The sequence below is a fragment of the Gopherus evgoodei genome, chromosome 1, assembly GCF_007399415.2.
Source record: "Gopherus evgoodei ecotype Sinaloan lineage chromosome 1, rGopEvg1_v1.p, whole genome shotgun sequence".
NCBI classification, from domain to species: Eukaryota; Metazoa; Chordata; order Testudines; family Testudinidae; genus Gopherus; species Gopherus evgoodei.
The window spans coordinates 137,171,161-137,186,355 of NC_044322.1; the positions used below are offsets into that span (position 1 = coordinate 137,171,161).

At 40.2% G+C, this 15,195-nt stretch overlaps 1 protein-coding gene across 2 annotated transcripts in view; it reads left to right on the forward strand.

Annotated features, from left to right (window-relative positions):
• Positions 1 to 15,195, forward strand: part of MOSPD2 (motile sperm domain containing 2) — a 61,223-nt gene that overhangs the window by 34,189 nt on the left and 11,839 nt on the right. For both annotated transcript variants that reach the window (XM_030573314.1, XM_030573322.1), the window contains exons 10-12: positions 8,440 to 8,552; positions 10,054 to 10,150; positions 10,966 to 11,062. In XM_030573314.1, coding sequence (XP_030429174.1) covers positions 8,440 to 8,552; positions 10,054 to 10,150; positions 10,966 to 11,062 — 307 coding nt within the window. The remainder of the gene's footprint in view (positions 1 to 8,439; positions 8,553 to 10,053; positions 10,151 to 10,965; positions 11,063 to 15,195) is intronic.

The window sequence follows — 15,195 nt, forward strand, 5'->3', positions numbered from 1 at the left end:
ATTTAACTAATATGTTAACCAAATTGGAAAGTAAGATGTAGTCCAGCGGATGTTCAGGTTTAATCCTAAAATAAATATATTAAACCATCTCCTAAAAAGTTGCATATAAACTCAAAAAGGCTGTAATTTAAGCTCCATGCTGAGGTAAATACTGCTCCTGTTTGGCTATGGAGAAGCAATAACATGATGCTACCAAGGAAGGATAAGACCATAAATGGTAGGATATCTGAACGTAAATGAACTTCCAAATTTATTTCTGGAAAAATTCCTTACATCTGAACCAACCAGACATCCTGGAGATCATCTTTGTAAATTAAATACTTTCTGCTATACTTCCTTACTTTTTTTTTTTAACATAAATGTCTTCCACCAAAGAATCTCAGATTTTGAGATTAGAATTGCTACACAAATGTGTTCGCTATCCTGAGAACAGGAACTATTGAAACCAAATAATGGCATTTTTGTTAAGTTTCAAGGTGATAAACTTGAATTCCTTTCTTATAATAAAACCAACTTGTATAGAATTAAGTTTGCTATAATCTTTATATTTGTAAGTAAATATTCTTATCCCTTTAGGATTATACTCAAGTTATTAGCATAAGTGATTGTAAGTATGTGAATAAATATTTCAGCACTGGGAAGGTTGTGCAAAGTTTGGGAATAGAAGTTGTGAATTAGACAATATTATTAGTTTTAGAAATAGATTTCTTGTTTGTTTTACTAATGTTATCAAGTACAGTGCCTAGAATAGCTAAAATATTTTAATAGTTGGAAATTAGGATATTTTATAATGAGCCTGGAAGTTGTTTAAAATTAGAATCAAATTGAGAATACCTTCCTACGCTTGAAAGATGGGATAAACTCTTCGCAAATTACAGCTAAGTGAAAGAAGAAAGAATAAACTTTAGAACTTCAGAATGAAGGAAAACTTCAAGAATATAGTCACCATGTTACAACAAAATATAGGAAAATTTTATCCAGTTAAATGTTTCAAGAAGAGTTAACAACAGAAAATAAAGCTAAATGGCTTCTCAAACAGTTCTGTTAGTATTATATTTTTAATTAATAATTCTAAATAAGAAATTAAAGAACTCCAGGAAAAGAACTACAGTAGAACCCAGAGTTATGAGCACCTTGGGAGTGGAGGTTGTTCATAACTCTGAACAAAATGTTATGGTGGTTCTTTCAAAAGTTTACAACTGAACGTTGACTTAATACAGCTTTTAAACTTTAGTACACACAAGAAAAATGCTGCTTTTAACAATCTTAATTTAAATGAAATAAGCACAAAAACAGTTTCCTTACCTTGTCAAATCTTTTTTTAAACTTTTTCCTTTATTTCCTTTAGTAGTTTACGTTTAACACAGTTCTGTACTGTATTTGCGCTGGGAGTATCAATAAACTGAATCCTTTTAGAGCTGGGCTGGCCTACCATTACAACTGAATGGAATATTTAATGTATGAAAAGAGATTCTAAATACAGCTGAGGAGTTTTTTGTCTTTTATCTAAGCAATCCTGAGGGCGAGTCTTCATTGAAAGGTCCAAAAGTCCCGAACACACTCACTGCAGTCCTGATTTCACTCTCCCGAGAGAGTGATTTTCTTTAACCAGAATCCTTTATGAACAAGAACTTGGGTTTTGGACCTTAAAGTCCAAAGTCCATAACTGTAAGCAGCTATGGGAAAAAGAGAGCTTTCCTAAGGAGCAAATATGACAAGAAAAGATGATCACCACACCAAAATACTCCTCTGATAACAGATGGCAAGGTCTGATTTGAAAATTAAATATTTCTCTCAGATACCATAGGAATTTCTGTGCTTTGAAGGAAGTCAGAATTTGGCCTTGGAGAACAAAGGTATTGATTGTCTTTCCAGAATACTGAATTCTTCTGAAGTTCAGATCTTTGTTTCTTTAAATCCAGATCTTTGTGCTGATGGGATTTATATATTGAAATATACCAAATTAATAAACTTAACTTCCGTGGATGCTACTGAAGTACCTGATTCCAAATAAATATCAAGTAAAATTACACTCAGAACAGGAAAGAAGAGAGAGCACTGAAGTAGCCTTAACATTTGAAATCTTCTAAGAACCATAGCTGGACTATTACAGGAATTAAACCTAACACCTTGTAACTGAATTGCTGTAGTGTTTGATTCAATTGTCTGTTTTTCATCTAGATAACACTGTAAATGTAGGAAGATATTATGTTTGCATTTGTATACATTCACTCTGATCTAATCATCACCTAGATTACTAAAGTTATTTTGTTGCTTAAAGAATTAATCTTGAACTCAGAGTTGTCTTGCTGTGCGCTCCCTAAAATCTGAAACTATGCTGTGTCATATCTTCGTTAGAGTTTGTTGGTTAACTTTTGACCAGTTAAAATTAATCCCTAAATTTAAGCACCACTAAAAACTGATTGATATATGCAAATCACTTTGTTTTGTTTTTCCTCCACTGTATCTGACTTTCACTCTCTCCCAGCAGCTGTGATGCATCTGCAAGTGTGTATGATTACTTGCTCTTTGAAGAAATCCTCAGATCTCTCCCTCTGACTGTGTGTGTGTGTGTGTGTGTGTACAAGAAAAGCGCCCTTCTAACCTCACTTCAAACTTAATTTGTATGTGCTATAAAATCTAGAATACTTTTGTATACTGATCTTAATTGTGTTGTGTATTTCTCACTAAAGAGTTAATACACCTCTACCCCAATATAACGCTGTCCTCGTGAGCCAAAAAATCTTACTGTGTTATAGGTGAAACCACATTATATCGAACGTGCTTTGATCCACCGGAGTGCGCAGCTCTGCCTCCCCAGAGCACTGCTCTACCACATATCCAAATTCATGTTATATCGAGTCACGTAATATCGGGGTAGAGGTGTAGCATGTGTGAATACCTCATGCTCCATACTCATCTCATTTCTGTTTTTGTGTAGTAACTTATTACTGGTTTACCTTTTGTTTATTTCAGATAGAAACAACATTGTGGTATTATTACTTTACTTTTCTGCATATCAACTTTGTATCACAAATCTGGTCAGGTGCCCCCTTGCTGGCCGCCCCCTGGACTGCTGTGAAGGAAATCGAAACCTCTGTGTCCCTGGATCTCTGGGTGTTTTAAGCCTCCCGAATGGGAATATAGTTAGTCTTGGAGTCTGCAGGCACACTTTGGCACAGACCTTCTATCGGGCATGTTCTGAATGCTGGCACCCGCTGTTTAGGTTCCTAGCCTCTTTGAGCATGTTGCTGACCCATCAGACAGTGCCATATGTAAACACACTTTCTCCAAGAACTCCACCCTAAAGGTCTGAAGCTTCTCGCTTACAGTTTAACTCTCTGGAAGCAACATGGTAGTTGTAAAACATGATAGTTGTAAAGCACCCACTGACACTTTGCCCAGAGTCTAACACAGCTGCTCTTTTGCTTTAATTATATAAACACACAAGAGTACAGATCCCCAAAACAATAGACTGTACACACCTTTCCCTACACAGTTTCCTCACCACTCCAGGGCCTTCTTTGGGTAGGCTCAGAGTACCTGTAAAATTCAACTCTTTCCAGGAAAGAGTTTGGGTTTTCCTGCTTCATGCAGGCTGGTACGTGTTTTGGGGACTTCTCGCTAATGAAGTCTCCTTTCTCATCGTCTGTAACTTTGCTCTCTCCCATCCAGTGCTTCCTCTTCCCATCCGGCTTTCTTGGTTGTGTGTTTCCTTATTTAAACCCCTCCTGGTCACCTGGCTTCTTTCTTTTTGGGATGTAGTTGCTCTTTTTTGCATAAGTTTTGCACCTGAAGTGCTTTCCATTTCACCTCAGGCTGTAGTGTTACTGGTGCATTTCCTGCCAGCAACGGTGGAGCCACTTACAGAGATGCATTTGTGATGGAGCAGTTTTAAAGAGGAACATTTTATAATAACTCCTGGTTGATATGATAAATTGATCAGACAAATTCACATTTCTCCCTTGTCCAAAAAATAAGCAACCCAGAGTAAGGGTACTCAAGTATTCTGGATGTGCTCTAATACCCCATTTTTAGACATTGTCTTTTGTTACTATTAATTTTGAACTTCATACATTCATTAAACAATTCTACTGATCATACCAAAGTACAATTACATGTGAATTTATAGGTCAGTTCCTATCTACATTGTATAAATCTTCTCCCTCATTATTCCAGGAAAGGGATCAACAGCGGTGGAGCGTTCCTGGGACCTCCTCATCTAATTCTAGTTACCCCAACACCTCTGAGAGGTTAGGGTGGCCACAACAGGCTTTGGGTGCCTGCAGAGTGGGTCTTCGCACCACAGTGTTGCTGTGAAGAGCAGTCCCTGTCCCCTGGCAAAGTGGAATCTATGCACAGTCCCCTTCTTCACACCTCCTGGTGCTTCCCCACCTCCCTCTGATTCTATTGCATTGTAAATGACCACACTAAAGCTAAAGATTAAGGGTCACTTTTCCTTCTACATGTCCCCAAGCAGTCGCTTCATATTCTTTTAGGGCTTTTCCAACCCTCTGGTAGGTATCATGAATTTGGCAGTACACCCTCCATATCCGTTTTCCTAAGGGAGTTCTGGCACACAGCACCTTTTTAGCTTTGCTTCGGTCTCTTTGCTCCCAATGGAGTTCTGGCTGTGGCATCTAACCCTGCCAGTGTCTCAATGCTCCCAGCATGATTCTGAGCCACAGATGCAGTGAGTACTGACTTAGTTGCCCCAGGAAGGATAGACAGCGAGCTTGCCCCCTTGGGTACTGAGTCTTACCTTGGTGGGTTTGCACTTGAGCCCTCTGGAATTATCCCTGTTACATCATTACACAGAATAACACATTAAGAAAAGTCACTTCCTGTAGTCCTGCAGTTGGCATCCCAGAATTGAGACTCAGGCTACAAGCACACTGAAGGGCTTCATCATACCCGCATATATTTGTCTGCTAACACCTGATTAGATATGCCCTCATGTTCCTCCTCCTGGGTCCCATGAATTTGACTTGACCCTCTTCTCCTGTTTTGAACTGGTGGCATTTGTCCTGGTCAACAAGCTTCTGATCCTCTTGCTCTGTCTGCTCACTCTGATGCCAGGCCTCCAGCACCATCTATCTCTCCTTTACAAGCAGCCTTTTCCCCTCCAGCCTCCATAGCTCTGGACCTATCACCATTGCCACTATGTCTTCTGGATCATCTGTGGCACCATCTGCTTGGTCATCTGCATGCCGTGTAGGAGAAGGGACCCTGGTTTGGAGTGTGTCCATCCTGCCTCCAGGCATGGGAGTGCAGCAGTGCCATCAGCGCCATCTGTGTCTCCTTCACAAGCGGTCTTCACTCCAGCCTCCACAGCTCTGGGCTTCTCACCATCACCATTACATCTTATTGACCATCTTGGGAATTGTCTGTGACACCGTTTCTTTGGTTACCTGCCTACCCTCTAGGAGAGAAAAAAGGGATCTAGTCTTGCCCCTGGCTTGGAGCAGGTGCTCCATCCATCCCATGATATATGTATGCAGTGTGGCCACCAATTCCAATTTTTCTGATGAGCAGAAGCCAGACCTCACTGTGCACACAGGCTCAGAATCTGCTCTTTCCTGAGCTGTTCCTAATTCATATTTGGCATCTATTTTTACCCAAGGCAATTAAAAGATCTGCTCCTGGCTTTCAGACGAACAGCAGAAGTGAAGTCCCTTGCAAAAGTGTTTTTAAAAGCTTCTTATACTACACTAATCCCAAGCACTGCCATAGATCCGGTCAGACACCCCCTTGCTGGCCACCCACCAGACTGCGGTGAAGGGGGTTTAAGACTCTGTCCCTAGATTCCAATCTTCTAGAGCCTGAATGGAGTCCAACCACTACCCCAATTTTGGGGTCCCTAGGCGCACACTCAGGGCACAGACCTTCCATCTGGCATCCCCTTCTGAGAGCTGGAACCCATTGCCCAGCTGCCTGCCTCTGGGCAAGTCACTGACCCTTCAGACTCTCCCATACTTAAGTACATCCTCTCTCACAACTCCACCCCAAAGGTGTGAAGCATCTGGTTTAGTTTAACTCTCTTTAAGAGGCAACATAGTAGTTTTAAAGCATTCAGCACACACTGGCAATTTGCCTAGTATCTAAGGTTACATCGACACTACAAGCAAGGGGTGTGGTTCTCAGTGTGTCTATGCATACTCAGGCTAGCCTCTTATGAACTAGCGTGAGTATAGATAGTAGCATAATCACGGTAGCATGGGCAGTGGAGGTATAGCTTAGCTGGGCTGAGTAAAAACCCACTTGAAGCCAGTGGGTACATACTGAGCATGGCTAACCTGTATTGCTACTGTCACTGCCCATACTACTGTGGCTGCACTACTATTTATACTTATACTAGCTCAGGGGTCAGCAACTTTTCAGAAATGCTGTGCCGAGTCTTCATTTATTCACTCTGATTTAAGGTTTCGCGTGCCAGTAATACATTTTAACGTTTTTAGAAGGTCTCTTTCTATAAGTCTATAATATATAACTAAACTATTGTATGTAAAGTAAATAAGGTTTTTAAAATGCTTAAGAAGCTTCATTTAAAATTAAATTAAAAGAGCCCCCCAGAGCAGTGGCCAGGACCTGGGCAGTGTGAGTGCCACTGAAAATCAGCTCGCGTGCTGCCTTCGGCACATGTGCCATAGGTTGCCTACCCCTGCACTAGTTCAATGAGGGCTAGCATAAGTCTGCAGACATGATCTGTGAGTCACACCCCAACCTGTAGCGTAGCTATAGCCTAACGCAACTGCTCTTAATCATATAAAGGGCAAGAAAGTACACGTCTACAAACCAAAACACTGTACGTGCCTTTCTCTTCTTCAATTTTCTCACCACTCCAGAGCATTCTTTGGGCTTATGTCAGAGTTCCTTGGGGCTGTCTCTGTCCAGTAAAGCAGGCAGTTTCGCTGCTTCATGCAGGCGGTCACATGCTGGATGGCTTCTCCCCCAGAGAGTCCTTCCCCATTTTCTGTGACTTTGCTGTCTCCTCCTGCCCAATGCTTCATCTTGCAATCTGATTTCTGTTCTTTTGTGTTTTCTTATTTAAACCCCCTCCGTCTCAGCTGCTTTCTTTGTTCTGTCTCCTGGTAGTTGCCCACTGTTTTTAAAAAAAACACCATCTCAACCCTCTCCTCAAATGGAGGAGGAAGTCACTTTTCCCTTGGGATGCAGTTTCTCTCTTTTGCATAACTTTTCCCCCATCATTAGCCTTAAATATCTTCCTTTTGTCCTCAGTAGTGCACCTGGTGCATGTTCTGTCAGCAGTGGTGGATCCTCATAAAGTGAAGTGTTCATGATGTAGCAATTTCTTAATAAGAACATTTCATAATCCATAATGTCAAACAGAATTCAAAAGTTGGATTGATTCCCAAATTATCATGCTTTGTCCTTGCTTACTTTGTGTGTTTTGTCTGTGACAAAATATACCTTCATACAGAGAATCCCTCGTGCAAATAAACTTAATGACAAAAGCACCCCTCATTGCACTTAACTGAAGCTTACCAAATTTTTGCTTTGCTAATTTCAGCTTTCACCTTATACTCTTTGTAAATGAACTGCTTTAGCCCTATCACCAAATTAATCATTTAGTTCTGGGTTGTGACATTAATAGGCAAAAGTATCCACTTTGCGCTATTGTAACAATCATGTTATATGTATGAAGTTACTGAAACCTCAGCTTCTTTCATATTGTTAAAACAACTAGGAGTCCTTGTGGCACCTTAGAGACTAACAGATTTATATGGGCATAAGCTTTCATGGGATATAACCCACTTCATCAGATGCATGGAGTGGAAAATACAATAAGCTAGTATAAATATACAGCACATGAAAAGATGGGAGTTGCCTTACCAAGTGGGGGGGTCAGTGCTAACAAGGCCAATTCAATCAGAGTGGATATGGCCCATTCCCAGCAGTTGACAAGGTCTGAGTATTAACAGAGGGAAAATTATTTTTTGTAGTGACCCAGCCACTCCCAGTCTTTATTCAGGCCTAATTTGATGGTGTTAAGAATTGTCAAGTCAAGAATTGTAACATTCAAAAACCAGTAGGAGAGCACTTCAATCTGGACACTCAATAACAAACATAAAAGTCGTCATTCTTCCACAAAAAAACAGACTTTGAGAAACTGTAGAACTGAAATTAATTTGCAAACTTGACACCATCAAATTAGGCCTGAATAAAGACCTCTTCTTGTCAACTGTTGGGAATGAGACATCATATAAAATATGTAATTTATTAGAAGCCTGATTGTGTGCATATATTTCAAAGCCATCATACATGGTTCATTCATTGAAATACAGGGAATTCAAAAATTAACAGATTCAATAACGTAAATTTGGCGGAATGAGCATCTTGCCATTACGTTTACTGCAGAAATATGTACATGATTGTAATGTGTGTGACTCATATTTTTATTCCTTTATTTTTACTCAGGTATGTTCTGTAGAACAAATTTCCAAACCAGAAGAGAATGACAAAACAGATTCCAAAACAAAAAATGCAAAGAAAGCGTTAACCATTTTTAAAGGACCATTATTACATATAAGGTAATAATTTTGTTTGCTTTGTTGCATTGTGTATCACTCCCTTAAAATTAATTTAATCAGTTTAAAACCACAGGAACTGAAATCAAAAGTTAAGCGATTTGACTAATCTTTTTAATTTTTTGTCTTCTAAAAACTCTTACTTTGTCTGATGTGAAATCTTCTCAGACTTATCTGCCTTCCATTCAACAATTCTAAGTATCTGTAGCATACTATATTTATCTCTGTGAATGAACACCTTCAGTGATCATTAATTTTTCCACATAGATCAAAAGTATTTTTTGGTTGTTTTTTCAGTGCCATGTCTGTGCCTGGCACTAATTGACAGTCTAATGGCTTAACTGTATTAGCAAAGTGACCAATTTAACTAAATTTTAAGTGATCTAGTTAGACCATTGTAAACTCCATAAACTTAAACTAGTTTAACTCTTGCTTAAAATTGCTTAGCTTAAGTAAGATAATCAGGTTGATTTTTAAAATGTATTTCATTTGATGCAATTTTAGTTTCTGATTTAAATTAAAACCAAATATAAACAAAGGTTAAAGTAGTGTAAATGTGTCTGTTAAGATTTGCACCAATTAAACTAGATCAATTTAGTTAACTGATGCAAGTTTTCCAATATAGACAACGGATGTGCTGTCCGCCCTTCCTGCAGCTCCCATTGCCCAGGAACAGTGACTGCAGCCACTGGGAGCAGTGGTAGGCTGTGTTTGCAGATGGTCAATGTAAACAAAATGTCTCGCGGCCCGCCAGCAGATTACCCTTTTGGACTGTGTGCCAAAGGTTGCCAACCCCTGGTATGAGGGGTGGGTAGAGGCATAAGGTAGCTTTGAGGGAGAAGGGGTCAAAACAAGCTAAATTACTGTTAAGAAATTGGGGAAAAGAAAGGATCTGACCATGATTACTTAACATGACCCTCACTTTTCAGAAAAATATTGTCAGGAAAAAGAATAACACTTTTATGTGAGTCTTTCAATTATTTTATCTTTTAGTATTTTATCTATTAGTATTTTTAAAAAATACTAATATTTTCTTGTGCCAGTTCTCTTCCTTCCATTACTCATCTTTTTCTTACTTGGCTCATGCATTTGCCCTGTTTTCTCTATTCAAGAAGAATGTCAAATTCCAGAACGATAATACCTGTGTCATACAATTTTGAAAGAGAGGCATAAGCAACTTTTTTCCAATTACATGAGAGTATCAAGGAATGGGAGAGACAAACCTTTAGTTCCTAGTGCACGCACGCATGCAAAACACTTACACCTTTTACTGTTACCATCTCTAGATTCTATCAGATTTAAATATGCTGCAGAATATTGTGGCAGCTTGCCCGTGGAGAACTTAATTAACAGTGAATGTAACTGATGGATAGAAAGCACTTTTTTTTATAAATAAACTCGGATTTGTGTTATTATAAATGATTTAGAAAGATTATTTGTGTTAAAAATAGTGGATTGCTCAATGAAAATGGTATAATCCAATTTTTATTTTATTTTCAATTAGTCCGGCAGAAGAGCTGTTTTTTGGATCCAAAGAAATTGGAGAGAAAAAATGCTTGATAGTTCTGACAAATGTGACTAAAAATGTAGTGGCCTTTAAGGTAAATATTATTTGTGTCTATACATTGTTTTGTTTTGCTGTCCACGTGCTTTTCATTTGTACAGAAATATAAATTTGCTGTGGCAGATTTTGTGCAAAGTCCCAAATCTTTCATGGAATAAAGATCAAATGAGATAACTAACAGTAACAATAATGAAAGGGTAGTGTCTTAACACATATTTGGGTGTCCAGCCATTGCTGGATCTCCCCTCCCTTTCCTTTATTCCAGGAACAAGTCATCAGCATTTTGTGATCAACTGTGTCAAAGCTGCTGAAAAATCCATTCCCCATTAGATCACCTTCAGAGGAATAAGTGCAGTCCCGGTTCCATGTTCAACTCAGTAGCCATATTTTTAGGGATGAAGGAAATTAAATGAATTTAGGTGTGCATTGACTTGGTTTACCACCACTTCGTACATGTTCTCTGCGTATATACATGATTCAGGTTTCAAAGTTGTCATACTAGCAACTTTCACGGGTATTATGTTCAGTATTTTTGTTTTAGTTTTATTTATATAAAAAAAGAAAAAAGAAATCAGTCTTTACCAAGTAGGGAAGGACAAAACTGATAGAGGAAGAAATTGGAAGCTTCTAAGACTACTCCCAGAAAGGAAACGGGTGTGGGGTGTGTTTTGGTTTTTTAAATCTATTGTCTTCATTACTCCATCTTTTGGCAATAATAGAGGTCTGATAACATTTTAGGAACACCAAACCCTGTCTCTTCTCCTTTTTTGTAAATTAGCAGTAACAGAACTGGTAGGCAGAATGTGTTTAAAATCTGACATATACCATATGCTTGTTTGTTTTTATTTTTAGGTGAGAACAACTGCTCCTGACAAGTATAGAGTTAAACCAAGTAATAGTAGCTGTGAACCTGGTACATCAATAGACATAGTAGTATCCCTCCATGGTGGTAAGTAGAAACTCATAGGACACACTTTTCAAACAAGTCTACAGGAGATACATGCACAATTAACAGCTCTTCTTTGAATTGACCTCTATATATACTCAATTGTGGGACACACCCCCTGGCACTGCTTGACACACCCACAATTGTGGGACACACCCCCTTGGGGCCTGCTAGAAGAGCAGTGGACTAACCATGGAGATTTGCTTAACATAACAAGGCAGCCAAACTGCATTTTTTTTCTTCTTGGTACTGCTGTAGTATCGCAGTTGACACTGCTTCATTATCAAGTTTTTTGCTACTAAAATTGAGTGGGACCATGTTAGGTTATCTGCAAGAATGGCTGAAAGATGTTTTAATCTATTGCAGTAGTCCCTAGTGAAGGATTTAAAATAAGCATCATATTTAGAGTTGTATATTGAGGCAATTTGGTTTGAATTATTTTCCTCATCCAGTAGAGAAGTGTTCTGTTAATCACCAATGCAATTAACAGTAGTCCTGTCTTTTTACCAAAGTCCCAGGATTTTGAGTGTAAAACAATGAAAATGAGATTGGCTTCTGGACAAGTTGAACAAAAACAATTTATTTCATTCAGTACAGATAACAATGTTAATATTTCATCCTTGTGATTTGTAATTATACTGAAATTCTACTGCTTACTGATATTTGATGGAAAAGAAATTCAAATTTTGTGTTATGGAAGTAAAATGTAAGTAATTTTGGGAATACATTTCTATAAAGAGCAGTTGCATCTTTCTGCTTGGTTAGCTCTTTTATAATGAAATAATATGAAATCTTTTAAACAAATTTTAAAGAGGAAAGTTTAGCATGAGTGAATACTAAGTTCATTCTTTATATTTCCTATCAGATATTGCCAGATATGTCTCCAAATGAGTTCTCATTTAAAATATTCCTAATTAAAAATGCATCACTGTTTAATTTTCTTTTTAATCTCAAAGGGTCCACGTCGAAATAATTTTAAGGGTAATTATGTCAAATTATACCATAAATCTACTAAAGTGGTTGTTAGCTTGTTGTCTTATGCCTCTATGGCTATCCAGCTGCTTTTTTACAAATCTTACCAAATGCAACAAGTCTATTTTGTGAAACAGCAGCAACAAATACGTTTTGGATTGTTCACTAGCATAGATTTGCTGTTGCATTTTAACTAAATAGTCTCCATTAGGAAAATTTTAATTCCTACGGTTTAATGTGTTTTCTCCTTTATTCCTGTGTGACGTCACAATTTTTTGACACCTATTGTAGTTGCAGTATAGCTACCTTCTTCGAGTGATAGTCCCTATTTGTATTCCATATGTGGGTACGCATGGATGCCATGCGCCCGAGTCCGGAAATGTTTTTCAGCAGTGTCCGTTGACCTACACATATATAGTGAGTCTCTTCGTGGCTCCCAGGCGAGGATAAGTAGTAGTGTCGGTTGATGCCACTCCAGTTCCTTCTCACCTCTTCCTGGCCTCAGTCCGAAGCCCTGTTTCTTCACGCTCAGTCTGCTAAGAGAGTGATTTTACTTTGTTTATAGCATGTAAATAATTTTGTTAGTATAGATAGATAAGTTAACTTACAGTGCTAGGCAAGGCTGAGAGCTTCTTAGTGAGGCTTTGATCCCCAAGCTCTTTAGCACCCAACAACCCTTAACCGCGTATGGGGCTACTCAGGAAGGCATCCCTTAGAGGAGTATCTATTAATGAAGATCCTCTATGAGTATGTCTACATTACTGAATTATTCCAATTTTACAGAAGTGGATTTTTGGGAACAGATTGTATAAAGTCGAGTGCATGTGTCCACACTAAGAATATTAATTCGGCGGTGTGCATCCATAGTACCGTGGCAAGCATCAGCATTCCAAGCGGTGCACTGTGGTAACTATCCCACAGTTCCCGCAGTCCCCACTGCCCGTTGGAATTCTGGGTTGAGCTCCCAATGCCTGATGGAGCCAAAAATTTGTTGCTAGTGGTTGTGAGTAAATGTCTTCAGTCAACCCTCCCTTCGTGAAAGCAACAGCAGACAATCATTTTGCACCCTTTTCCCTGGATTGTCTGAGCAGACACCATAGCACGGCAAGCATGGAGCCCATTCAGCTCTCCGCAGCAGTTATGAGCATTATAAGCACCTCGCACATTATCGTGCAGTTTATGCAGAACCAGAAGCTGAAAAACCAGGCCACGAGGTGACTGCAGCGTGGTGACAAAGAGTGATGAGGACATGGACACAAACGTCTCTCAAAGCACGGGCCCTGGCAGTGTGGACATCATGGTGTTAATGAGGCAGGTTCATGCCGTGGAATGCCGATTCTGGGCCCGGGAAAAAAGCACAGACTGGTGGGATCGCATAGTGTTGCAGATCTGGGATGATTCCCGTTGGCTCTGAAACTTTCACATGTGTAAGGGCATTTTCACGAAACTTTGGGACTTGCTTTCCCCTGCCCTGAACCGCAAGAATACCAAGATGAGAGCAGCCCTCACAGTTGAGAAGCGAGTGGCCATAGCCCTGTGGAAGCTTGCAATGCCAGACAGCTACTAGTCAGTCGGGAATCAATTTGGAGTGGGCAAATCTGTGGGAGCTGCTGTCATGCAAATAGCCAGTGCAATCACTGAGCTGCTGCTATCAAAGTTAGTGACTCTGGGAAACATACAGATCATAGTAGATGGCTTTGCTGCAATGGGATTCCCTAACTGTGGTGGGGTGATAGATGGGACCTATATCCCTATGTTGGGACCGGACCACCAAGGCAGCGAGTACCTAAACCGCAAGGGGTACTTTTCAGTGCTGCTGCAATTACTGGTGGATCACAAGGGACCACCAACATCAACGTGGGATGGCCGGAAAAGGTTCATGACACTTGCGTCTTCAGGAACTCTGGTCTGTTTAAATGGCTGCAGGAAGGGATTTACTTCCCAGGCCAGAAAATAACTGTTGGAGATGTTGAAATGCCTATAGTTATCCTTGAGGACCCAGCCTACCCCTTAATGCCCTGCCTCATGAAGCCATACACAGGCACCCTGGACCAGTAGTAAGGAGCTGTTCAACTATAGGCTGAGCAAGTGCAGAATGGTGTTAGAACGTGCATTTGGACGTTTGAAGGGTCGCTGGCGCAGTTTACTGACTCGCTCAGACCTCAGCGAAACCAATATCTCTATTGTTATTGCTGCTTGCTGTGTGCTCCACAATCTCTCTGAAAGTAAGGGGGAGATGATTATGGCAGGGCAGGAGGTTGAGGCAAATCGCCTGGCCACTGATTATGCACAGCCAGACACCAGGGGAATTACAAGAGCACAGCAGAGCACGCTGCACATCAGAGAAGCTTTGAAAACATGTCTGTTTGTTCCCGCAGTAGCCCCAGTGTTGCATCCTGCCTCCTCTGATCTTCCTGCTGCCACCTCTGCTCACATTAACTGGCTGCTTTCCTGTCCTGTGCTATTGTCCCCCGGCACTTTCTGCTGAGCTCTTTCAGTGCGGGATGCCTGCATGAGCTCAGAGAACGTTTCATCACACATGTGGCTTTTTTCACCTCCTTATCTCAGATAGCCTTTGGGATGGAGGAGGGAGGCTTGAAACATTCGCAGCTGCAGGAGGGAAAAAAAAGTGAGAGCAATATTTAAAAAGATACATTTTACAGAACAAGGGGTACTCATTCATGGTGAACAACACTATTCACGTTACATAGCATATGTGATTTCAGTACAAGGTCATTTTTTGCATCTTATATTGAGTGCCTGTGGCTTTGATGTTAGAGATCAAACACTCCAGGCAACAGAATTTGGCTTGCAGGCGGCCATGGTAAGTCATAGTCTTTCATAACAGCAGCGCCCTCCTTTTCCATACCAAGCAAAGCCCATTGAGTTGTCCATTTAGGGTGAGGTTTTTGTGTTAACGTGCAGCAGCAGAAACCAACTAACACCCTCCACCCCCACCCCCCGCTTTTCTCTGGAATGACCGCTAGCATGGCATGGTAAAGTGTCCTGCCATGGAGGACAGAATAAGGCTGCTCTCCCCAGAAACCTTCTGCAAAAGCTTTTAGAGAGCTTCATGGAGATGTCCCAGGAGGATTTCCATTCCATTCCCAGACACGTTAACAAACTTTTCCAGTAGCTATACTGGCCACGAATGCATCCCAAGT